Genomic DNA, 27,849 nt, shown 5'->3' with positions numbered 1-27,849 from the left:
ACAAATTTGTACAGAGATTCCTTGACAACTTCCAGAGGAAATATTTTTATTAGTGATCATCAATGTTTTCATGTGGTATGTCAGTCAGCCATGCTGAAGCACAGAAATGCCTCTTAAAGTAAGTATATATACATACCAAACAGACACCAAATCAATACGTAATCATAGTACCTCTTTAACCAAAAACAGAAAATGAATATAAAACACTATAATGTGTACATTTCTTTTTAGGTCTAGCTTCTTTGGGGGGGGAAATGACATGCAATTTGAATGATTTGTTTTAACAAAGACTTAGTACTGTATATGTAATGTATGCCACAGAGAGGCGCTGTTAGACCATGTAATGGCTTACAGTGCCTCCTGCTTTTCTATCCCAATGCATTAGCAAATCTCAGTTTTTGTCTTTCAAGTACATCCTTTAAAGAAGTACTGACATGTCTAAAAAACTCTTACAAAATCAGCTTTTGCCTAGTCTTAGAAGTCTAGAAAATACAAAATCATAAAAGTCATGTTTAATTCATGATGCAAACTGTCCAGGTAGCGTGTCTGGAGATATTGCTTTGCTTGAAAAAAAATAAAAAATAAAATCTCTCTTTGACCTTTTGGACTGAAACAGTATAATACGCAGCGTGATGCAGATGTAGCTCATAAACTGGACTGCATTACTTGTTGAATATAAAGTCATGAGAGTAGTTACAAAGTTTACATAAAACCACCAATGAATAACATTGCTTTAAAAAAACAAAAAAACAGAGAGAGATAACTCAAAAGGAATTCTGAATTCCTCAAAGATATTAGTGTTTTATGTCCAGTTGATGGTCTGTACCTGTCTGACCCATTTGACTCCCGGTACCTTATTAGTCAATCATCACATCACACTTGGTATAAAATATGGAATACAAGAAGACCCAGGCACTTCTTGCCTTAAAAATGCATTTTTCTTAAATTTCGCATTGAATTTCTAATAAACCTAGAAATTCCAATATTATTTACTGTACCATGTTAAAAAAAAAAACAATCCAGTGGCACACAGAAAGTAATGCGTTTTTACATGCCCATATTTAATTAGCATTGGGAAACAGGGGCCATGTCTGAACAAGCCAAGGAAAGATTGTCATCTAGAATTTCAAACGTGTTACATAAAATCCCAAAAGAATGATGTTATAGCACTGCCCAGACACTATAGCACTAACCATTTTGGTTAACAAGAGTAGTGCAAAAAAAAAAGAAAAGAAAAATCAAATACAAAATCTTACTGATTGTTTTTCATTTACCAATGAATATGCCTAGGTTATCTTGGTTTGCATTTCTAACCCCATTAACAAAGAGCACCATTGGAACGTGGAACAAGCTCCAGTCTGACCATATTAGTGATGACGGCCAAATGTTGGTGCTCAGTGGCAGGACTGATGGTGGGTCATCCTGTGACAGATTGTTGATGGGATGAGAGGAGATGGTCTCACTGGCCTCTGGTCCATCAATGCCTGTGCCTGAACAAGGCTTCCACTTGAATACAAATCAAAGTTCAAAGTTAGAAAAAGTACTCTGTTACCCATTCAGACAAATCATTTTGTATGGCTAATACAAAAGAGCACTGGTATTAATGAATTTGAAGTTATTCGCGCTTTTAACATTCCATTCTTGTCATTTGTATAATCGCATAAATGTAGACTTGTATTGCAGTACATGAAACATTTTTCGAAATCGCAATGCTCTCTTACAATTTCCGCAAGATGCAAAAATAAAATAGTGGATTTATTTTATAGCAGGAAGTTCAGGTATGTGTCTACACTAGTGGCACAGTTCTAGAGTTGCCCATCACAAGAAACCAATCTAAGGCTAGAAAAATGATGCTTACAAAGTACTGCTAATGTCATGTGGCTAAAGTTAATATTTCACATTCACAGCATGAAATGATTTAACAGCCGTATCATCTTTGAGTTTGTTGATGACACTATCAGGTACATTTACATACACTATTCTATTTAATTCCATTACATTTTGTACAGACATGCATGGTTCCTAGACAATGTATCCTACTGATTTTGGTGATCTCCTGACATTTCCTGTTGCACCACTAGAAAGTTGATATTATTGGTTCAGTGAGAAATGTCTAGAAAAACATTGGCTGCCCATCAGCCTTAGCTTACGTTGTGGTAATTAGCTAATATCAGCATGCTAACATGCTAAACAAGAAAAAGTTAAACATTACCTGCTCTGCATCAGCATGCTAGCATGGTCAACGAGAGTTAGCATGGCATACACTGCCTGTTTTGTTGTACATTTACTTCACCACAAACACAAAGGATCCAGAAGTAAGCGCTATCCATCTCACGGTATGGATTTCTTTACACAGAGCATTACAGCCTCACAGAGACCACATCAGTATAGTACACTTAACGTACCCTCCACCGTTTCTTTTGATTTTTTTTAAAAGTGAAGCTTTATAAAAAATAAAATAAACAGCCACTTACAATAGAAGTGATCAGCGGCTCATTATAAAGGCTAAACATTCGGCTTCTTACTTGTGTACTCCTGAGGGGACATCACAGCACTTATGACCTCATTGAAGTGTTTCAGCCAATCCTTCTGCTCATTCTCTGACTCGCAAGTAAACAGGAAGCCACGATCAGGAGTTTCTATGGTGATACCGTGTTGCCAGGCACCGTTGCAGTGGGTGCCAGCGGGCAAGCCGGGGGAGGCACTGTAACCGTGGTCCCTGTTCCCCAAAAACACTTCACCTTTGGCAAAGGCGTCCTACGAACAAAGAAACATAGGTCAACTGAAAATTTCTGAATTTAGGGTACTGTGAGAAAAGAACTAATGTTTTGTTTTTTCTTAAAGCGTAACTCTCGCCAAAATGCAACCTAGGGTCTTTTTGTGAATGTACCCGAGTCATACTTTCGTTTAAAAGCATAATTAGGATGGAAACGCCACTTTTAAGATTTACTGTATTCTCGTTTTCGGTCAAATGGTCTTTTGAATGGGAGAGCTAGGGGCACTACTATGATCGCATCAAAATCAGTATTTTTAAAGTGCCCATATTATGAAAAAAAAATCACTTTTTCTGGGATTTGGGGTGATATTTTGTGTCTTTGGTGCTTCCACACACATACAAACTTTGAAAAAAAACCATCCATGCTGTTTAGAGTGAGATACGGTTTCTGAATGTGTCCTGCCTTCAGTCTCCTGGTGAGCTGTTCAAAATCGGCACGGCTTGTGACGTCACAAGCCGAAACGAACTGACTAACCGCAACCATTAGCTCGTAGAGTTAGCATGCTAACGCTAATGCTAACACTAGCATGCTAACGCTAGCATGCTACCTCGTTCTCAATAGCAAAGTACTGCTACAACACACACAAGTTCACCATAATCTACAAAAGAACTACTTACATGTGCGCCCTCATTTAGAAGTCTCCCAGCTAATCCTGCCTTGTAACTGACCGAAGTTGTAGAAACAGCCTTTCTTTTACTGTCTATGGAGCTAGCTAGCTGACATGATCTACATCTGAGCTACTGCACATGTGCGAGTGCAATCAAAGATAGTACAGAAGAAGAAGAAAAGAGGTCTCACTCTGTAGCTAAAACAGAGACCAGCTGAAAAGAGGATCTGCTGCAGTGAGAGAGACCACTGCAGTACAACAAAAATATGGTGTTTTTTGAAAATTAAACCATGTAAACCTATTCTGGTACAACCTTAAAATACAATTATGAACCTGAAAATGAGCATAATATGGCTGCTTTAAAACACTAAGAAGGCTCGACACAACATGAAACTTTGCTCTAAGTATCACCTCTACACATGAACTCGAGCATTGAGAACATTGTTTGTGTACACAGAGTTTACTAAAAAGAAAGGTTTTAACAACTCACTGTAGCTGTTGGTTTTTCTGGTCGCCGTCCATCTTGCCAGTCAAAAATAGTCGATCTCCAAATGCAACGTAACAGGGAGGAGAGTAAAGATGGAAAGCTCCTAAAGCTTAGTTCCATATAAATGCACGGATTATTTGTTGTTTTTTCGTTAGTGAAAAACAATATTGACCTTGTAGTTGAAAAAGGAGCCTCATATAAGAATGACATTTCCTCCTACGGAGTCATTCGCATTCGGAGATCAACACTTTTTGACTGGCAAGATGGCGGATAGCGTAAACAACAACTGCTAAATTGAGTTGTTCAAAACCTTTCTTTGTGGTAAACTCTGTGTACAAAACAATGTTCTCAATACTGGAGTTCATGTGTAGAGCCCCTGGTGACACTTCGAGCAAAGTTTCATGTTGTTTCGAGCCTTCTTAATGTTTTAAAAATAGTGATTTTGATACTATCATAGTAGTGCCCCTATTACTCCCATTCCAAAGGCCATTTGACCAAAAACTCTATCTTAAAAGTGGCGTTTCCGTCCTAATTATGCTTTTAAACGAAAGTTTGACTCGGGTACATTCACAAAAAGACCCTAGGTTGCATTTTGGTGAGAGTGAAGCTTTAAGTTTAGTGCTACTCTCAGCTCCGAAGCAGCTGTTTTTAGCCGTGCTAGCTCTTGGGATGGCAATGTCGGTCTGTTGGCCAGTTGGTCGGTCCAGAGTGAAATATCTCAACAACCACTGGATGGATTGCCATCAAATGTTGTACACACATTGATGGTAACAATTGGATGAATCCTATAGACTGTGGTGATCCTCTGACTTTATGTCTCTTCAATTGTTAGATGGAATGCCATGAAATTTAGACATTCAGGGCTGCATCTAAAGATGATTTTAATCATCGATAAATCTACTGGTTATTTTCTTGGTTCATTGATTAAAAGCTCCACTGTGTCTGTTTTGAGTTTCTTTGCTTATCAGTGAGAGCTGGCTAAGTTAACAATAAAACTGATGTATCACTAGATCCACTGCTAATGTTCAACTTCCATCAGCTTTTGAGTAGTCTCATATTGATAGACCTTCCTCCCCAGCGCTGTGGAGGAAGGCCTGGCTAGTCCACACAGCATTCCAGGATGGGAGAAAAATGTGCTCTAGTTTATTGGCATTTCTTTAAACCAATCACAATCGTCACGGGTGGTGCTAAGCGCCGGACGGGGCCACGGTGCCACTGAAAAATAGCCTTGGGAAGGAACTTGTTTTGGTGGAACATGTTTACGTTCAAAAGTTGTTTTAGTCGTGCAACAGAACTATCAGATTGGACAGATAGTCTAGCTAGCTGTCTGGATTTACCCTGCAGAGATCTGAGGAGCAGTTAACCATAGTCCTCATAAATCCACCGGAGTTGAAATTCCAACACAAAGAAAGCAGAAGGAAACGGACATCCGGCTGAAAAGAAGGACATCCGGCAGAATTTCCGGCGGCACTTGAGCAATCCGATATAAGTGGAACATTGTGAATATAGACTAGCTTTTGAGCAAATCAAATGTGACAATGTGCCGATACATTCTGGGAAGTTATAGGGGGTCTCTATGTCAAAATCACAATGAGATAATCTCCAGAAAGCTTTTTAACTTGGGTATTTAATTGTGTACACTTTTTCTTTGTCATCATCATCGCTTCATAGAAGATGTCATAAACTTACAGGCACTTCAGCACTTACTGCACAAGTAACTGTTTCATTATATCCTATAAAACGCATCAATATGTCAAAAAGATACAGTTGAGTTATTTCACTGCTCTGCTGTAACTGAAAGGTGACAATACCTAATCGTCTAGAAGAAATCTAACTTACTTTGTTGTAAGCCAAGTGTGAACACTTCCATAAACAGTGCACCATTGTATAGACAACATCAAATATGCATAATTGAGTCATTATCCAAGTGATCAAATTACACTTGCTTTGAGCTTCCTCCACATATTCCCAGCCCATACTCAACTCCACTAGACTTCCTCTTGCTTTCATCTACCAGTTATTCTTGTCCAACATTCTCGGGGGGTAAGTCGGACATTTCGGTCACCTATAATCATTGCACCGCTCCATTGAACTATTGCATCAGCAAGAATGCTGAGATAATCTGGCTTGGTTATCTGATGCGCATGTAGCCAAGTCTTGGGCAATCTGAGCCACCCCCTCTCAAGGCAAGTCTCTGAATAAGAGTGGAGTTGTTTTTATCGCAATGACTCTTTACAACGTCTCTGCCTTTCAAGCAAGGATATCAGATAAATTAAGTACATGTTTACACATAGAGTTGTCTCTAGAATTGTCCAATGTAGCTTTACAGGATAAAGCCACTCTGCAGGTTTAGCATTCCACTTCACTTTGAGGCAATCCACACTGCAAGGTCATGGCAATCAACGCCACATATAATAACATTACGTATGAATGAAAGTACCTTTTATCACTCTCTTCCCAGTAAGTCATGGCTTCATATCCCCAACATTGTCTACTAAATCTAATTTGCTTGATGAAAAAGGAAAACCTCCTCCTCCCACTGTTCATAGTGTTCATTTATCTTTTTAGAGCACAAAAGTACCATCAAGGCACTGAGTACGTTTACATGCACACCAATATTCCACCGTTATTCCGAATATGACAATATTTTCCTAATTCGATACAGGTCATGTAAACAGCATATTCCGGTTGGATATTCTGAATAAGGCCTTCTTCCGAATATAGCATTTTCCAAATTAAAACGTGGAATATTCCGGTATTATTTGGGTTTTAGAGGCATTCTTTAGACATGTATACAGCGCACTGGGAATATGTGTCTCAATCGGGGTTTTTACCACAGTTTACGCCCAGTTTATGGCCTCTTGCCTGTTTATGGCTTTTAGTCAGGTCTGTTGCTATGGTTTCTGTACACAAACAAACCAGCCAACAGTTTGCAAGGCTGCAGACCCGAGAAGAAGGAGAAACACAGCTACTTTTAAACATTATCAAAGACTTGGATATCAACAGGTTTTCAGATATGTGCACACATCGCTACGCCGACCTTTTCAAGAAGCTGGTTGAAGGAATGAAAGAGGGACACTGTGTTCGCATGGTCCAACAAGTCCGCCACCACTGGTAAACGGCTACATGTAAACCGGAATATTCACTTTCATTAGCCATGTAAACAGCTTAGTTGGAATATCGTCTTTTTCGGAATAAGGGCAAAAACCGAAATATTATGTGCTTGTTAACGTAGTCACTGTTGTTGGTAGGTTGTGATCAACAAAAGGAGCCATAGTCACTCAGGCAGGAACTAAAGTCTTGAAAGATAAACAAATGCCTATACGGAAGTGTTTTCTGATATGTGTAGGCGTGTGAAAAGATGCCATACCAGCGGGTCTTTGAAGTACATGAGTCGCCTCTGGTCGAGAGTGAACCAGCGTTTCTTGAAGCCTTCCGTGTGCTGTAGAGACAAACGAGTTGACAGAGAAAGTCAGACATGAGGTGAGTGAGACAGAGAAACACACAGAGAGAGAGAGAGAGAGAGAGAGAGAGATAAGGAGGGAAAATGTAAAGACACAAAGCAGCATTGTTGTACTGAAGGTGGCGTCCGTCTGGTTTTTTAAATTAAAAGTGGCTCATATTCTGCTCTTAAATTGACGTTTTTGTAAAAAAAAAAAAAAAAAGGATTAAGGGTAATTTCACAGTTTAACCCTTGTGTTGTCTTCCCGTCAACCGTGCAACTTCAAAACTTAAAATTAAAACTTTCTTTTCCCAACGTTTTGGTCATCTTTTTCGACATTTTTTTTCGCTTTCCCCCGATGTTTTCGAAGCTTTTCCCGATGTTTTTGAAGCTTTTTTCAACATTATTTTATCAATTCTTTTCTTCAAATGCTATAAAATTAAAATAAAAACACCCAAATTCAATGAAAGTGGTGAACTAATAATTTACTTTACTTGTGAAGAGCATTGTATGGAACCATCCACGTTATTTTCTTTTTGACAATTTGGTTGAAAGAAACCCAAATTTGTGATATAATTTTTGTTTTGTTTTTTTTTTGTTTAATTTTATTTCTGTGTCATGCCAAACATTTAGTCAATCCCTCATGGGATTACAAGACACCACAAACTTATTTAACAAACGTCTTTGGGTCGCATATACAAATCATTCGGGGAAATACATGAATACAAGTATATATATATATATATATATATATATATATATATATATATATATATATATATATATATACACACATATACATACATACATACATACATATACACACACACACATACATACACATGTAGATATAGAAACTTTTTGAAAATGGGTCAAATTTGACCCGAGGACAACAGGAGGGTTAACGTGTTTTCACTGGTAATTTGTTTAACTGTTTCACTGGGGTTTTTTTTTAATTCAAGAATTGCAACATCTTTCCAAAAGACAATGACTAATCGTATAAAATAATCCTGATTTCAATATTGACCGAAATAATCATGATAATGATTTATTTATTTATTTTTATTAAGAATTCAGGCATCAGAGTTTCCTGATTACTGTCTTTTAGACTGCCGGTTATTGAAGTGGCAGGGGCTACAACTAATCATCGTCAATTATATTTTCAATTCATAATTCAGCCTATAACTTCTCAAAAAAGCCAAACCAATCATGTAAATTGTTGTTGACTATTTTGTAGAGGTAGACGATGGAGACCAATTGTTTCAGCACTAAAAGTTAAAGTCAAAAAGGGCATTTTTGTTTCACCAACAATACTAAAATATTGAAAATGGATGGAAACTCTGTCTCTTGTCTTCTTCAGTGCAGCCGACCCAAATCCACACCGAAAGCAAAGATCTATCCAAGAATACGCAGCACCTTCTGAGAGTTTACTGAAGTCCACAAGAAGCTAAAGCTCTTTTCAGAGTCGAGCTTCAAATAATAAGGATGCTCATGTCCCCCGACTGCTGCCAAATTGGCTTCATAAAAGTGTGTGATTTTCTCATTGTGGCATACGCCTGAACAACAGACTGTTCCCTTCTCAATTCGACTAGTGACTCCTTCCACAAATATGTCTCATATGTGTGCGAGGGAAATGAATTATGGCATCCATTTAGCAAATCAGCCCAAAGCAGCAAGTTTGTGAGTCCTTTCATCTGTCAGCCTGACAGACGGAGATGAAACTGGGAGTCTGTGTCTGTCTGAAGATAGAACCAGCTGTGTAGCTGAGTGTCAGGTTGCTTGGTGTTGCCTGTACAGGTGCTTCGGTCTGAATCAGATGTGGGAAAGCACCTGCACGTGTTCACATATGCTAATATAAAAGAGTCGGTGCAACTGTGCGTGACCGCACGCATATTCACAGATGCCTCTTTGTGTTCATTTTTTTGCTTAATCCCAACATATGTTTGTATTTCTGTGTACATTTGAGGGTTTGACAATTTGATCCTCAGCTAGAAGCCGTGAAGAAGACGAACGCCGTGCAACGTGAGCTGAACTGTAACTTAAAATCTCCCATGGTCCGTAGTTTCCCAATGGGTCGATAGGAATTACGTTTGTGAAATGTAATTACATGGAAATGCATGAATTATATCTGTTTATTAAAATATATGGATGACTAACTGCACGGCATTCGTCATTCGACTGGTCGGACTGTTTTCCCAAGATGGCTCCGGCCTGTATACGCGAACGGTACTGTCTTTATAAACTATCTTTTTAATAAACTGTCTGAACACTTACAAAGTTCTCAATGCTTCAGTTTACATGTAGGGACCCTCATTATGCTACCGTGGAAGTGTGGTGCTATTTTGAGCCTTGTTAGTGGTGTAGAAATAGCGATTTCTTTTTACTTTACCCGTGCCCCGACGACTAGCATTATAAGCTAATTAGCGGTTTGCGCTAAAACTGGTCACATTCGATTAGTGTTTGTGTGTGTGTTTGTGTGTGTTTGTGTGTGTGTGTGTGTGTGTGTGTGTGTGTGTGTGTGTGTGTGTGTGTGTGTGTGTGTGTGTGTGTGTGTGTGTGTGTGTGTGTGTGTGTTACTTGCCCTGGGACCTGTCTTTTCCATGTATCCTTCCTTCAGAAAGTTCCGGGTAAGTTTGGGTACCAGCTGAAAACAACAAGCAAAGTGAATGGATAAAGAATAACCAGTGCTGAATATCCATTTTGCAAGAAGTGCTCGCCAACTTGTGCATTAATACATCACATCAATGTTAGTATCTCACTGGCACATACTGTACATCAAACCAGTGCCATTATCATTTTACCCTCAGCAATCATCAACAGCAGGTATCATTTTTTGAAGACTTGCAGGATGTGTGTGGAAGTGAGTTTGTGTGTGCTCACCTCAGCATCTGAAGCCCCGGGAAAGGCCACCTTTAAATAGTGAAGCTGAACTGCACGGATCGTATTAAACCAGTCTACGATCTCCTGATGAAGACAAAAAGAGGGTATAGAGGGTAAAAGAGGGTGTGTGTGTGTATATATATATATATATATATATATATATATATATATATATATATATATATATATATATATATATATATATATATATATATAAAAACCTATATGGCCTTTGCCAGAGCTGAAAAGTAACAAATTGTAAATACTCACGTTACTGTAATTGACTAGTTTTTTTTCTGTACTTCTACAATTTATATTAGTTTTTAAAATCTGTACTTTTACTATTACTTTTGTTTGAAGTATTGTACTTCGATACATTTTATATCCGATCCGTTACTGGGTAAAAAAAAAAAAATGTAAATAAAAAAATAGCGCCCTGGAAACTACTGCAGTGACTGATGGGCAGGATGGGTAGCGCCAGTTTGTGTTTTTTATTTTAAATGAGCATCTTTTTACTTTTAGTTAAGTAGATTTTTATACCAATAATTTTGCTTGTAGTCAAGTAAAAGTTCATCAAAGTGATAGTACTTTCACTTGGGTAGAATATTGTTGTACACTTTCCACCTCTGACCTTTGCTTTCACTGATCACAAGCTCCTCCTGCTCTACAGTCTCAACAGCTTTATTGATTCATTTCATTTATTCATTGTTTTGTAGCAAGATGTTTTTGTGATGCTAAGGCACTATTCTGCTTTCCTTGCCTCCTTTTCCTAATCAAAGGAACAGTCCAAGCCTGGATAAATACTGGTGCAAATGACCTACAGCACCTTTGTAAAATAATAATAATAATAAAAAAACAAGATCCCATTGAAAATTCAATAAAATTGGCCATGTTTGGGAAATTAAATATTGTAAACATCTGAAATGGGAAAAAAAACAACATGTTTAGCTTTGTTCAGTTCTGTAACTAAATGATTTTGATGCTGTGTTTGAGTCTCAGATGTTAGACAAATAACTCCTCAACCTGACTAGAACACTGAACCTTTCCACATATTTCAATGTGTCTTCATGAACGACACAGAATGATAGATGTGAAGCTTGAATGTTATCTGCTAATGGATTCCATCAGCCGCCAAAATTGATGGTTTGAAAATGAAAATGAGTTGCCCACAACACAAACCAGATAGTTTCAACACATGTCTATCCCTTTAATGTGATGGATGATAAAAAAAATATGCGAGTGGCAACTTATGCTGCAATTTAAGTCAATTAACAGTTAGGAAAATTAAGTGGTAAGGAAAGTCTATAAAATGTTAACCGTCCTACACTGCATCACTGGAACTAGGAAACAGTTTCTGTCTTTTTAGGTTCCGTTATATGATCCACACACACACACACACACACACACACACACACACACACACACACACACACACACACACACACACTACAGCTATGTAGACCTTTCCGTTGTCGTGGTAGATGAAGATGTTGCGGGTGCTATAGTCTTTGAGGTAGGTGATCTGCAGGCCGTTGGGGTTTCCTATCTTCTCAGGCTGGAAGGTTGCGTTGATGGTGTCCACCTTGATCACTGCTTTGGGCTCCTTAGCCTGCAGGAGAGAGGGAGGAGAGGACGAGTGTTTGTGTGTATTAGAAATGCAAGGGTCAACAATATGAAACCTGCATACTCTAACTGCAGATGTGCCCTCTCTTCAGGCAATTTAGGATAAATCCAAGTCTAATAACTTGTCTGGTAGGATTTTAAAAAGTTGCAACGACACAGATGTGAGAAGTTTCTTTTTTTCATGTTTTTTAATATTGTTGTTTCACCATGATATCTTTTCATTAACTCAGCCAAGAAGGGTTGTTTTCAGTTTGTCAGCAGGATTAAGCCAAGAAAGGACCCATTCAATTTTGGAATCACGGGGCCGATACAGAAATTATTTTTCACTTTCGTTAACACTGGGAGATGGGACATGGCCTTATGGAAGATCTGCGCTCTCTGAGTGCCCTTATGGTTTCAGAAATTCTGTAAATTGTTCAAAATGTTAAATATTTAACACACAAATTATGAATGAAATGGACTGGGACCAATTGATAAACCTCCTCATTTCATTGATTTGACCAGTCATGATAGAAAACCTTTTTTGGTGAACAACAGAGTTTTTGCTGCCACAGCTGGGCCAAAACAAAAAGTATAGTTATGGAGTCAAGGTGTTTGCAGGGTATCAAGGAAAAGCTTCCAATACCGCCTAAAATGCTGGTATCGGTAAGTACTCGAGTTTATGCACACATCCAATACCATGTAATTTAGCCCCGAAGAAAATCTACTTTAAAGTAGTTTATGTTCTTTTTCCGTTATGACTGATTGTCAAACTGGATAATAAAAGAAAGTTCTGTGGCGTTCATGTTTGTGTTTGTTCATGTTTCACAAAGAGTTTAACAACAATGACAGCAATCACATGCATATGGGGATAGTAGTATACAGCTGTTAAAACATAATAAAATATATGTATTATTTAACGCGCCGGTATCAGATTGGTATTTGGTATCGGCCAATACGCAAGTTCAGGTATTGGAATCAAAATCGGGAAGGAAAAAAATGGTACCAGAACATAGTATCAAGGCTTGAGGCCACATTTTGTGCTCTTTCTAACCATGAAAATAATATCTAGAGCTATTATCTACGTATCAGTCTGCATCGCTGAAAACCATCATGTCTGAGACCGACACTAATCCCAGCAAACCTGTTTATGGTAGCTGTGCTTTAATCTGTTCTGACTTGAATTTCAATGGGAACAGAATCTGTCTGTGTGTACCTTCTGCCCTTGACCTTAACAGAAAACTGACACAGCCATGACTTTTTCACACGGTATTTGACAACTGATTAGAGTTTACACTTTTCTGTCATTGGGTTCTCACAGCGTTAAAAAAAAAAACAACAAGAGAAAGTGAGACAAATTTGCTACGAAGCCAGCAGAATGTTATTTGAGTCTGAATATTTCACACACCTCAAGGCTCTTCTGAAACCCAACCAGCTCACTGGCTTTAAAAACCTGAAGCACCGGAGCGACATTTTCCATTCTTTTTTTTCCACTGCTGTGACTCGATGAGGATGTTTTGTTGTTTGCTATAACAGTGCCACCAGGAGAATACAAAAGTGAAATATTTCACAGAAAAAAACTGTCCTGGAGAACTGGGGGGGGGGGATCACAATAAAAAGGACATTTGTATGCCAAGACAAACACAATGGAAATCCATATACAAAAATGAGAGGGAAAGTCTTTTTTCTAGTATTTATATTTATATATATATATATATATATATATATATATATATATATATATATATATATATATATATATATATATAGTAGTTATCTCCAATAACTCACACTGCTTCCAGCCAGAATTTGTTTGGGTGGTGTACAACTAAGTGAATCAGCCACACTGACAGAGAGGACAGAATGCTGTTTAAGCTTGTCTGAGCACGCTCACACACAGCAGAGGGAGCACGTACAGATACTCTTTGTAGGCTTTTGGTAGGTATGTATGATTATAAAGTGTGTTATAAACTGCGTGTATGTGTGTAACAATACTGTAGCACGTAATGCGGGGGTGTTGTCTACAGAATATTGATTATATGTCTTTAAAGTGCTCTCTAATTAAGCTATTTGTGTTATGGTTGTGTGTGTGTGTCTGTGTGTGTGTGTGTGTGTGTGTGTGTGTGTGTGTGTGTGTGTGTGTGCATGGAGGAGTCTTTCTACACCAAGGTAGTTAAATACCAACCACTCCTAAACACCATCTCAGAGCTAGGCTATAGGTGCACGCTACTAGTTTTCATATTTGGTAGCCTAGGAAACACACACAGGTGGCTAGTAAGAGGGCTGCAACAACTTGGGATGGCCAAAAAGAGGGCTAAACAACTTGCAAAGTACTGTGCCATATCTGCTATTATTGGCAGCCGCCACATATGGTGGAGACGCTGCTACTTATACCCTTAAGAACTGAGTATTGTGCTACTTATACCCTTAAGAAGTGAGTATTATGCTTGTTAAGTGATATTGTGAAGATTTGCTGCGTGTCACTGGTCCATGAGTTTGTGTATGTATTGTATTGCATCGGTATTATTTGTGTCCCTGTAGTATTTTTCTTCATGTGGAGATAAATAAATGATTGAAGTGTGTGTGTGTGTGTGTGTGTGTGTGTGTGTGTGTGTGTGTGTGTGTGTGTGTGTGTGTGTGTGTGTGTGTGTGTGTGTGTGTGTGTGTGTATGCTGGAAGCATTCAAACAAGACTAATTAGAACGCTGTCTAATTACAGTAGGTCACTGGTGTCTTAGAGGCATGGTTTTTGTGTAGGCAAAGTGTGTGTTTAGTTGCATGTGGCAACTAAAAGTCGAATTAAAAAGCTGCTGCTTACGTCAAATTTGGTGAAATACTTCAGAGTCCCCTCCCTCTCTGAGAGGACGAATCGCCTGCTGAGGAACTGCACGTTGTCCCGCCCCTTCTTCATCAACATGCCATCTTTAGTTCCTGCGGGAAACCAACAATAGCACTCAACAGTGTGGTTCAGGAAGTAAAAATCCAATTAATTTCCTCCATAAGGATTTTGATTATTAGCCATCTAAACCATCACAAGCTCTGAGGTTGTGAACGAAAGTTTCTGCTCCTGTAGAAGTTAGAAGTACATATGAAATAGAGCTGCACAATATGAGGAAAATATCAAATTGCGATTATTTTGACCGATATTGCGATTGCGATGTGATTCATGATATTGGAAGGAATGATAATTTTGGTATCATTCTCATTTTCAATGACAAAAAATAAAATAAAAAAAATTAAAATGATTATGTGATTTTTGCGAGGATCTGTTCCAAACAAAGATTTTTTCTTTAGTCTGTAGGATACAATTTGTAGGATGGGATGTCTCTGCAGCACCACAATACTTAATTCAGATTGGTTTAACATAAATAGTGCAACCCCCCCTGCAATTTGGATATTGCACTAGTCCATGAAGCGATTAAGATACAATTGCGACTCATTGTGCAGCCCTAGTATGAAATCAACCTTGTTTTAAGAAAAACATGTTTTATTCACGATCTTATGGAGAAATACTACACTACCCACAAAAGGGTGGGCGACATCTCTGATTGATGGAACTCACTGTTTTCGCCATTGCATGTTACCGCACAACGACTTAAGCAAGCTTCTACCACTGAAGTTTATAATCGTTTCTGTATATAGTCTTGTACATCAAATGTTTCATGGTCACGATTTGTCTCGGAGCTGGTTGGCTTGGTTCCAGACTTAAAACTTTTTATATACACATTTAATGAAACGTCAATGGAGATATTGAATGGGGGAAAACAGCTCCGGAACCAGAGCCGTTAAAAAAAGTGGGCGCTCAATGTTGAGCTCTATAGGTAATTCATTAGAATGAATGCCTTTGTGTGCGTGCATGCATGTATGTGTGCACACACTCACCTTCCTCATATATAAAGCTCTTCCCAGGCTCAGAGAACTCCTTCCTCTCGTACTTTGCTCGAATCCACTGCTCCCTCAACGTCCTGAACACACAAACAGATGAAATGTCAATAGAGCTAGCTTGTAAAATAGTACCAGCTGATATCAGACTAAAAGACATCTTGCAAACTTTGTGGTAAATGAGAAAGAGGTTGGGCTGCATAGTGAAGGTTGATACATAAAAAGAAACAAGACTGGGAAGGGCTATTCTGCTCAAGTAGATCAGTTCATTTGCTAACATTTTCTAAAGCAAATTTACTGTCTATTTCAGTAAAAGTCTAATGCTTTTTAAACATTTTATAAAATGTGTAAAATGAGTATGAAGTAAATAGAATGTTAAACATAATCCTCATTTAATGTTCATAGGCATAGAGACTGAAATGTGTGTTTACAATTTAGCACTTTGTTGATTATTATCAAGTTAGCTAGAGGCTTGCCTGCTAGCCCAGTTGGTAAGCTAACAGCAAACATACTATTAAGTGTGAGTTTTTGAATTGTAACTTTAAAATCACACAATTCAGAAATGTATGCTTGAAAATATATTTAGTAGGGAAAAAGCCTAAAATATAACAACTTTTCAATCATGTTTGTTATAAGCTGTTCAACTAGCTAGATAACAAAGCTAACAACCCTGCACCAGAAGCCGAGAAAAATACAGCTACCATGTCAAAGAACCTTAGTAAAAAAAATAAGTTTAAGTCATACCAAGCGCCCAAAATGTGTCGCCATTTAATTTTTTTTCTGCAACTGTGTTTCTTTAAAAGACACTTAACTATAAGTCTACTTAATTCCTACCATGAATTCAATTTTGAAAAAAAAACTCAGGTCGTATATCATGTCTGGGTTAACCTGATACCTCACACAAGTTTTAGTAGAAATAAAACATAGAAACTAGCTTATTTAAAACCCTTATCGCAAACTTGGGTCAGGATTAAAACACTATTGAAGAAATCCTATTCTTTGTCGACAATTCACTTGTTTATCCTCATGTCTGTGCGTTTGATCCTAATTTGACTCCTATAGCAGACGGACTTTCTCTGTCTGAGGCCAATACAAATCCAGCTGATTTAGCTCTTTTCATACAGTGAACCAAGAAGGAATCTCTCTCTCACCCACCTTCCTCTGCACCGGTCTTTATTACAAATGATCAAAGAAGGTGCTACATGTGTGTATAAATGTGTTTGTGTGTGTGAGGGAAGGGCGTGGAGATTTGAGCCGTCAGGCAAATATTTACAGATACAGTGGTGAGCTACTCCTTCCATTCAACACACGCACAACATTTTTCCGTCAGGCAAAGACATTGCCAACAAGTGACTTAAATGTGTCTGTGGCCGCTTGTGTATCATTGTATGCCACATGGAAAGGTTTGCTCCTTTTCCAAAAACTCCCAGCTGCTTCACATTGATACAATTCCAAACATTCCTGTATGGGAGCTGCCCGGTGCAGCAGCAGTAACACACTATGAGACAGTCAGAGAGTGTCTACAGGTAATCTGGAGGCGGCCCAAGAGAATGCATCTCTGCAGCAAAGAGACAGTCGACAATAAACGTTTCAGAAATGCTTTTAAAATAAAAGGTGTTGGTTGGCTTTGACTTTATTCTCACAATATGGTTATGTAATTTAAAATGTATCCTATTCAAATATGACTTGCACATCAGTAAGGCTGGGCATCGTACCGGTACCAATACCGTGACTTCGATACAGGATCCTAAACTTTTTTTCAATGCTAATTTTATAAAACAAAACTAAAATCCATTACATACGGCACAAATCTTTTAATTTGTTTCTCAGCTCCTACTACGTGAGCCCCGTCTCTGTGCGTAACGTAGACTTTTTCCTGCCTGCCTGTACGACTTGTAAAGTTAGACAGCCAATCACAAGCATTATTAGATCTTGGTAAAAGCATGCAGCATGCTTATTGGCTTGCTGACTGATGAGATTTACTCCTTAGGTAATGAATGAGGAGGCATTTTTCGATACTCAATACGGTGCCTAAAAATATTTGAATTTGGTACCCAGCCCTACACATCAGTGGTCTTCTCTCTCATCAGCTGTGAAACGCAACCTGCTTTCTGTGATCTAAAGTTTTTATAAATTTATAAGGATCATATGGGTTGTACTTAAGCTCTGGACCTGCTAGCTGCCGGAAGACAGATACTCTTTTCTCCTCCTCTGCATTTCACTCACTGCAGCAGTAAACAAGGAAGTAGGCAACTCTAGTATCGATTTATGACCATTAGGACTAAGGGAGAGCATTCTCTTTGTTTAATATCATTAAAAGTAAAGTTAGCTTTTGCTGTCCGCTTCCCGACTCATTTTAACAGAGAAAGAGAGTGGTCAGCGCGAGACAGCGCCACAGTGAACTGCACGCTGCGGACGCGTGTGTCGGCCAAGAGAGAGAGAGAGAGAGAGGGAGAGAGAGAGAGCAGCGGTACTCTCTAATGTTCTAACGCCGGGTTTTACAGGTGTTATTTTCGTCCGCTATCACTCTGCAAAAGTAAACTCAGAGTCAACTTTGGACAACAGCCGGGGGATTTTCTATGCTGATTTCAAGGCTGCTGCTCTGCACTTGTGTACTGATATCGCGACTACCTCGACGAGAAATCTCGTCACGTTTAATCTCGTGGGGACGAGAACTCGTCGCACCTCTAGCTATTAGTGATGATGTCATGTAGTAATCATGCCCTTACCAGTTGCAAACACTGACACTATAGTTCAAAGACTTAATGCCAAAAGTCATTTAGTGGTAATATTACAAAATCAAATCACGTTTTCATTGTAAAATGTAATTGCAGAGACCAGACAGAGCTGCAGGAATTAAGGCATTAGAACAAAACATTAAAAAACAGAAGACATTTAAAACATAGAAGAGGATGGACATAAGTTGTTAGAGACCAGGAGAAAAAGCATAAGGGGGGAGAAACTGACTGTTAATGAGAAATGGTTAGTGTTTGTGTTCAGGCAGAGAGCAAGGCAATTTTCTTGTCTAGAATAGTTATTTCACAGTGAGAGGAGTCTAAAATGTTTAATATCCTCAAACTGCGGCTGATTGTGATTTACACGCACACACACACACATTAGTAGTACAAAGTATTCACTTTATTAATCATATTTCCGTGTGGTGTAAAATTGCTGACTGAATTGATACAAGAAATGTACTGATGCAAATAAAATGCATCACACACTCTACCTCCCCCCATAATTACTAATAAAGATGATGAGTTGTAGGGATAGACCGATTATCGGCATTCCCAACTACTTGCTCAGAATGGGAGAAGAAAAGAGCTTTCAGCCCTGCAACCTTGCAGGTATTATTCCAAAACACCACCTTCAAAAGGTAAATGAGAACATGACATTGCAAGTCAGCTTCCCTATCAAACCATCAATTTAGAGAGGATGCTTTTCAAATCTAATATTAAGCGAGGTCCACTTGAACTGGAAAACTATTAAATCAGTCAAGATCAGGATTGATAAGTGACATAAGGGCAAAGAAAAGTGTGTTAAAGGTCCCATGGCATGAACATTTCACTTTATGAGGTTTTTTAACTTAAATATGCATTCCCCCAGCCTGCCTATGGTCCCCCAGTGGCTAGAAATGGTGATAGGTGTAAACCAAGCCCTGGGTATCCTGCTCTGCCTTTGAGAAAATGAAAGCTCAGATGGGCCGATCTGGAATCTCCTCCTTATGAGGTCATAAGGAGAAAGGTTACCTCCCCTTTCTCTGCTTTGCCCGCCCAGAGAATTTGGCCTGCCCATGAGAAAGAGAGAGGCATCATGGCTTTCATATGAGCAAAGTGGCAGTTGGTCAAGCCCACACCCCCACTCTCCACCTTGCCCCCCCCCCTCTCCTCATCAATAGCTACAGACACAGAAATGGCACATCCTAAGTAAAGCTCATTGTAGGACTGGCTCCAAGGCTGAATTTCGGGAAAGAGACTTCAGATACAGTATTAGGGACCACTAAGGTCTATATAAAAGAGACTTCAGATACTGTATTAGGGGACCACTAAGGTCTATATAAAAGCATCCAAAGAGTACCATGTCATGGGACCTTTAAAGGATATATAAATGCTTCTTCTTCCTTCGGTCTTAAATAATTTAGACTGAGCGGGGAGGGTGGGTTGGAGGGGGGCTGGTAACAAATTCAAAAGATGGGTTTTTAACAGAAATAAGGTAATGTCAGAACACTTAAAGATAAACTACTGGGTTTATGTAAGGATTTAAGTTCTTATGTGTGTCACGTTCTTTAAAAATAATAGCTCATTTCTCCATGCAAACACACAGAGATGCACATGCACAAACAAAAACAGGAAACCTCCATCCATGGATACCCATGACCACACTCACTGGTAAACACATGCAAATGTAGTATGAAATACAAAAAACTACTGTGTGTTTAAAACAGATAATGTATAAAGCGTTGCATGCTTGTATGTGTGTTGCTATGGTTACTCACTGGCCGTCTTTGTGGTTTGGTTTGTAGTAGTAAACCGGAACGGCTGCCTCATATTTCCTCCTCATCAGCTCGTTACCATTCCCCGCCATGAACTAACAAAACACACACATACAATGAGACTATTTTAAGGATGAATGACACCTTGGCACATTACCTGACACTTTTACATTTACACTTTTTTTGTAATCTGCTCAACTGGTAAACAAAGTCAACAGGAATAAAAACTCCATTGGTGAAAGAAACTAGTAAATCAGAGAGCTGAGATGACAAATGCAACAAATATTTTAGATAACAATGTGAAAAGTAGTAACATTATTCATCTGGTTTATGTGAATCCCCTGTACAGTGTCAGGAATGTCCTGGGCAAGAATGTGATGTCCTAACATTTGAAATAATTGATGTGCACTTTATTCTTTTTGAAAAAATTAAAATTATGAATAATGGGAACTTTAAGTGGTACCGTATTTTGCAAAATTTGGCAAATAAATCACTTCTATAAGGGAGGACATATGATACAGTATCTACAGATTTGGAAAATAAAAATAAAAAAATGATTTCTCTGCAAACTTATAGTAACAGTTAATGTTTGGATATGGCCAGTCAAGCATAGACTAACCCCCATAAAACAATGAGTGTCATGTAAATGTAGCCTACAGTTTGGGTATGGGTTGAACTAGTCTATATTCTTGATATTCCACTTCCGGGATTGCTCCGTTGCCGCCGGAAAATCCGTCGGATTTCACTCATTTAGGCCGGATATCCGTTACCTTCTGCTTCCTTTGTGTTGTAATTTTAAACTCCGGTGGATTTATGAGGACTATGTGTCATGGTTGTGTATGTTACAGTTTCCTGTTTTATTTTGTAGTCTGTTTTCTCCCATGTCATGTCCCTGATGTGTTTCACCTGTTCCTGAGCCCTTGTGTCACCTGTCCCTTGTTTCACCCTCCTTACCTTATTACCTATTTAGTCTCTGTGTTGTCTTTGTCTGTTGTCAGATCATTGTATTGTGTTAGCATGTGTGTAAGTTTACCCCCCTTTTTCTCGGTGTTCCAATTTTTGTGATTCCTATTCTTTTGGCTTCCTCAACATTTTTGGAACTATTTTTGCCTGCTGTCTTCGGGACTCTTTTGGCTGTATGGATTTTTATTTTATTAAATCATCAAGCTCACCACTGCCCTGGGTTTGCCATTTCCCTAAACCCTAACACTATGGTTAACTGCTCCTCAGATCTCTGCAGGGTAAATCCAGACAGCTAGCTAGACTATCTGTCCAATCTGAGGTTTCTATTAAAACAACTTTTAAAACGTACACGTTCCAGCAAAACAAGTTCTTTCCGAGTCTATTTTGGAGCGGCACCATGGCTTTTCTCCCAAGACGATTGTGATTGGTTTAAAGAAATGCCATTTAGACCGGAGCACGTTTTCCTCCCATCCCCGAATGCTGTGTGGAGTAGCCAGACTCTCCTCCCTGGCAAAAGCAAGACTAGGATTGAACAAACCTAATTTAGTGAACTTTAGAGGTGCTGGTAGGCAGATTTTGCTACCTTTGGGCAGAGCCAGGCTAGCCCTCCTGTCCTTGTGTCTAAATGCTAAGCTAACCTGACGTAACTGTGGTTCTGATCTTCTCATCAAACTCTTGACATCAGAAAACTGTCAAACTATTCCATTAAAGAGAATAAAATATGAGTAAGACCAACGAAAACGTTTTCTTACATTTTTTAAGAGAAATGACCTGTGGTGAAGAACACATGATAACCCAACCATGGTACAGGACAAAAAGCAGAATGGAAATAAGTAACCAAGCAGCAAACACAGTTTTCTTTTTTGCCACTGTGATCATATGTAATAAGTCAGTATACATAGTTTTTTTTTTTAGCATTTTTGAGGTAGGCTTACACATCAATACTTTTACTAAAAGTGGCAGCTGGTTGTTATGGAAACAAATTGTTTATCACCCAACCAACATTTTTCAAATTATCACCCCAATACAGTGAGGACAACCCTTCCCAACCAGTGAAATGTTACTTTAAAAAGGACAACAAAGGTCTTAGTGATTAAAAATCCTGTTTATTGAGGCTATCCTTATCCCCAGACTCAAAAACTCCTTCCAGCATTCACAGCTATTCATTCTTACATTATTGGAGCCCTCAGGCTACAATTACATTGCTACGTTTTGGTTTTTAAGCGGAGTTTTGAGCCAAAAGCGATCTCCTATGCACACAAGTGTTTTTAGCTCCAGTAGAAGAACTAATTTCCGTTTAAACTAGCATGCCGAAACCACATATCTCATGAACATTCTCGTATACTGGGCATAAACAGGAGGCAGCATGTAGGCCTATACTTCACCCTATGCTGGTAGTTGCCATGGTAACATTAGTAGCTTAGCCTCAGAGACGTCATGTCTCACCTGCACCTCGTGGTCCTCCCAGTGGGAAAGGCTCAGTGACTTGACCTTGCTGATGGCGGGGATGTTGCGGTGGATCCCAGAGCAGGCCAAGCAGATGAACACCCCCAGGGAGCAGGAGCCCCACCCGGGATCTGCAGAGAGGAAGACAGAGAGAACAAATGCAGTATGGGGATGGATAGGAGAAGAGGTGGTGTGGTGGGTATGTAGTAGACCAAATACCTCGATATCGATATCGCGGAGATATTCTAGGGTTGACAATTGGTGCTTTAACAAAATATCTTCACACTTAGATTTTAGATAAATAATCATTAGTAATGTGGACATAATGTCTAAGTGGGGAAAAGGCAACTAATAGAACAGCTAGAACAGTCTGGTAAGTTCAGAAAAGTACATCACTTTACTGTAATGCAGCCTTTAAAACCAGGAAAAGACAACACTTACGTCATATCACGATATTACGATATCCAAAATCTAAGACGATATCTAGGGTTTCCCGCAGCACTTTGCAGCTTAGGCGGCCGCCTAAGCAAGACACGCCTGCCGCCTTAACTAGGCTATGTTGTTAAAAAAAAAAATGTATGAACGATATCCGCCGTGTTACTTTGTCCTGTTTTCTCCCTTTCATTCCAAACCGTGACCAACGCCAGTCTCCCTTTCTCTGTAAATAACGTCAGTACTACCGAGGACAGATTCACTCTAAATCAAACGGTGGAAAATTTCAGTACCCGAGAGCGCATAAGCGCAAAGCATATCTGACGTCTCTGCATCTTGACAGAGAGCGGAGCTCCGACTGCCGACACACACGCGCACACACACACACACACACACACACACACACACAGAGCTGTGGCGCTGACGGAGCGAAACAACGTCGACTTTGTTAAAGTCACAGTGAGTCACGGGAATGCCGGTAAAGCGGTTGCAAGTGTGTTTACACTTTTCAAAACTCCACGCAGACAGCGTATAACCTATAACGGCGAGGTGAAAGTTGTCACAGTATGGGTTAACGTTAGACTTACTCTGTTACAGGCAGGCACCACTGTGTTCACTATGCCCTATTTATTGACTGACAGGCTGAGGTTGTCAAATTTTCTGTGGGAAATCCTGAGTCTCATATCACGATATCGATATAATTCCGATATTGCCCAGCCCTAGTATGGAGTGACAGAGAGAAAAAAAAAATGGATTGAAAGATGAAAGATGGAGGGGCTAAGAGCGAGAGGATGCAAATATTTAACTTGTTAATCGATCAAAGCTATAAAGTCCAGGGAGTCAATACATAGCCTGCATGTTTTGTATGGCTAAACATTAAAGCTGCAACTAATGATTATTTATTTTATATATTTATGCTATCGATAAATCAATTGTTTTTTAGATTAATTAGTCCAAACAATTTGTTAACCTAATACATGCTAACAAATAGTGAAACATTACTACCACAAATATTGAGACCCAAAGGTACAGTCAGAAGAAATTATTACATTTTTATTAAGTATAATATTAGACTTATTTGGCTTCGTAGAAAACCAGCAGCGGGGCAACATCACACAGCTCCTGCATGCTTATCCTCTCCTCTAACCAATTTTTCCGAGGGAAACCCTAAACCCACTTCTGTTTACTGGTTTTCTCAAACCAACGCACCAAAAGTCAAAGATATTTAATCAATGACGGAGAATAAGGTGGCAAATGAATAAAGAAAATAAATGATACGCATTCAGAGGAGTCTTATAGACCTTTTTCACAGCAGACATGTTGACATGTCATAGTAGGAAAAGCACAGGTGTATTCAAAACTAGAGCTGGGCAATATATCGATATTATATCAATATCGTGATATGAGACTAGATACCGTCTTAGATTTTGGATGTCGTAATATCGTAATATGACATAAGTGTTGTCTTTTCCTGGTTTTAAAGGCTGCTTTACAGTAAAGTGATGTCATTTTCTGAACTTATCAGACTGTTGTAACTGTTCTATTATTTGCCTGTACCCACTTTATCCACATTACTGATGATTATTTATCAAAAATCTCACTGTGTAAATATTTTGTGAAAGCACCAGTAGTCAACACTACAATATCATTGCGGTATCAGGGCTCCAGACTAACTTTTTGCCTTGGTTGCACTGGTGCGCCTAACTTTTTTATTTAGGTGCACCAGCACAAAATTTAGGTGCACCCAAATTTGTCCTCGCGTCGCCGTTAACGCTGAATGGCGATACACAATATATAGCTCTGTATTTTTTTACAAAGGGGGCTAAATGTTCAGTTTTAAGTCGAAGCCACTTCTCACAAGCTCTTTTATTAAAACCTATTGTGATTCAAATAAAATGCAAAGACAGGGTTTCCTTTACCAGTTTGAAAATATACAGCTGCCAACACATTCAGAAAGTTATCTGAAATAAACCGCTTAGGATATATTAAAATATATATATATCTCTGAGAAAGCTCCTTCACTTGTTTTCAACAACAATAACAGACTGATTAAAAGAGAGAGATGACGCCCGGGTTCTACTCCGTCCTGCGTCTCTTTGCTGCATGTCATTCCCCTCTCTCTCCCCTTTCATGTCTTCAGCTGTCCTATCAAAATAAAGGCCGAAATCTTAAAAAAAAACAAAAAACAGACAGACAGAAAGACAGAGGGAGACAGACGGAGAGAGGGGGAGAGAAGGGGAGTACGATGGACTGAAGCGTATGCTGCTCACAGAGTGACGGCTGACTCATTATGAATTGGTCCAGCACGGGTGGAATGCGCTTTGGCAGGTCAGCGGCGTTACACGTCTTGTGTAGGCTATGAAATATCTGTATCATTACTGTGCTGCATTTTTATGAACTATGATAATGTGGCCATGGGTCACATCTCTCGCCCAGGTCCAGCAGGCTCCGTCTCACACACTATTAGCCTACTCAACGAACTGAAGTAGTTGCATTTAATAACTTCTAATGTGTTTTTTGCCGTGGCGGCTGCAATAACAGAGAGTTACCAGCGGAAACACTGGTACCAATACAGGTTTCCCTCTCATACTTAACAATATATAGCTGTGTTAATAACAATTACAACTGTAGACAAATGTCAGCAGTTTGGACCGGCAGCGCTGTGTCTGTCTGCATGTCGCAGGTGGGCTGTGTGTGAGTGATTGGGGGCGGGGCTGCGCGGAGAGTAAGAGGAGAGATCCAAACACAGGCACGGCTTTACAGAAGGAATGGGTCATCTAACGCAACATTAAACCATATCGATATAAACGACATCGCTTCGTTCGTGGAGAGGCAGCGGATGCGAGGACGTTAGGTGCACTGGTGCGACCTAGGAAAAATCCTAGTCGCACCCTTACAAATTTTGGTCGCACTCTAGAGCCCTGCCGGTATCGATATTGAGGTATTTGGTCAAAAATATTGTGATATTTGATTTTCTCTATATCGCCCATCCCTATTCAAAACCATTAATGATGGCTGCATTCCACTTAGGAGAGGCCCTGGTATGGTGCATGCTGACTCACTGAAATAGCTTACTGGGACACTTGATGGAATTGAGCCATCGTTAAGGTTTGCAATTTCAGTCCTGTGTTTTTCCTACTATGACAAAATGTCTGCTGTGAAAAAGGTCTATTGTGACAGCAAAACACAAACTGCCAATCAAATATGACAAAGAAGCAAACGGTCAAAGGTATGAGATTTTTAGTATTTTTAAATCACATACACGTATTAATGTGTAGGATAATATCCTATATTGAATTTAAGATAAATAATAGCCTACAGAGAAATAATGAATCCCTAAATTGATTGTACATTAGCCAAGTAATATCTTGTAATGTCTTAAAAAAAAAAACTTAAAATGGAAAGGAAAACTGAAAAAACTTAACTATAAAATAATGATTTCCCTCCCACATTCCTTAACAATTAACCAAAGGCAGCATGCAGTATCTTATAACCCATTCAGCCTCTTCTTTTTTTCTTACGCAAATTTTGTATGTATATATATTTGTTTCTGTATTCATTGTTTATTTCATATTAATGTTTAATATGTTTGTTTGTTTGTTTATGTATGCACCATTCACCAAGGCAAATTCCACAAAAGTCTAACATATTGTGGCAATAAATCCTTTTCCGATTCTGATCTTTGTTAAGTTTTTATAGGTTATGGCAGTGATTTCTTTGGGTAAAATAATCGGACTAAAAAGGTGTAAAATTAAGGTTTTGGGCCTACAATACATTTTACGCAGTTTGTGGCCAGCCTAAAACCTTTAAACCCTTTTAAACTCAAATCCCCTTCTTCAGTTGACAGCTTAGCCTTTGTAGGGCAGTAGCTATACTTCCTATAAGCTACCTACAATCAAGGAGGTCAGTGTAAGGGCCTAAGGAGGAGAGCTAAAGGATCTCCAAGAGGACCTTTTATTTGGGCTAAAAGCAAGTGAGGGTGTGTACAAGCCCTTCATTCTGCATGCTGAGACTTGTTCATTGAAGACTTGAAGATTCTTCTCTTGCAGCCTCCGACACAAAATACTAAAAGGCTTCACCTGTGCTGGCTGCTATACCTGCAAGTAGCCAAATCCAGGAAAGCTCTTCTCTCTAAATTCCTAACTCACCCTGCCGCACATTTAAGGTCAGAAACTAAGGGCACAAAAGAAAGTGTTTGACACGTTCAGTGTTGTGTTAAAAATCAAGTAGTAGTCAACCTTTACTACCGTGTTGGTACAGGTAAATGCTAGGCACCTCCTGCACGTTACATCCCAGCAATTCAAGATAATGTGGCGTGATATTTTTTTATCTTACCTGGGGCGCCGCAGTCTGCGCAAGCGTCATTTTCAGGGTTTTGCAGGATCTCCCTCAATGCTCGCGTTGCTCTCTCATTTGACGACATTTCAGTTTTCAGATTCCTCCGCTTTTAGAGAGAGAGAGAGAGAGAGAGGGAGGGTGGGAGAGAGAGAGGGGGGCGCCGTCGAGCCACAAAAAGCAGCTAAGGTGGGTCTCCTCGGACTCGGCTCCCCCACGTGAGTCCTATAGGCTATAGCTAACGGGCTGCGGGCAAGTCCTCACAGGTATGCGCCTTCACCATGGGCGAGGTGTGCCTCCGACCGAAGAAAAATCAAATCAAGGCCTCTTCAAAAAGTGGAAACGTGACGTCCATTCTCTTTTTTCTCTTCTACTGCGGCCCTATAAAAGCCAGTGATGACACCCTTCAGGTGGCCTGAGAGGCGCGTGCTGCTGTGCTGAACTCTGAAGCCAAATCACCGTAACTCCCCCGGTCTGCCTGCGCGGAGGGGAGGTGTATGTGAAC

At 39.3% G+C, this 27,849-nt stretch overlaps 1 protein-coding gene across 2 annotated transcripts; it reads right to left on the bottom strand.

Moving 5' to 3' along the window:
- Positions 1-21: 21 nt before the first annotated feature.
- zgc:92360 (uncharacterized protein LOC436988 homolog) lies at positions 22-27,849 on the bottom strand. Of its 2 annotated transcripts, XR_004897200.1 has the most exons (12): positions 27,345-27,849; positions 22,578-22,708; positions 20,172-20,263; positions 15,677-15,759; positions 14,613-14,725; positions 11,656-11,802; positions 10,194-10,277; positions 9,895-9,957; positions 7,242-7,313; positions 2,526-2,757; positions 971-1,506; positions 22-940 (listed from the first exon to the last, which is right to left on the bottom strand). XR_004897200.1 is itself a non-coding variant. In XM_031289416.2 (11 exons), exons 1-11 carry the CDS (start codon positions 27,430-27,432, stop codon positions 1,478-1,480), a joined length of 1,134 nt encoding a protein of 377 aa, XP_031145276.1. In that variant the 5' UTR covers positions 27,433-27,849; the 3' UTR covers positions 22-1,477. The 2 variants fall into 2 exon arrangements, 1 of the variants encoding a protein (XP_031145276.1); XM_031289416.2 differs by having other exon boundaries at positions 22-1,506.

Source organism: Sander lucioperca, chromosome 4 (genome assembly GCF_008315115.2).
Source record: "Sander lucioperca isolate FBNREF2018 chromosome 4, SLUC_FBN_1.2, whole genome shotgun sequence".
NCBI classification, from domain to species: Eukaryota; Metazoa; Chordata; class Actinopteri; order Perciformes; family Percidae; genus Sander; species Sander lucioperca.
The sequence above is the reverse complement of the archived record's forward strand: the minus strand, read 5'-3'. Positions and strand labels throughout refer to the sequence as shown.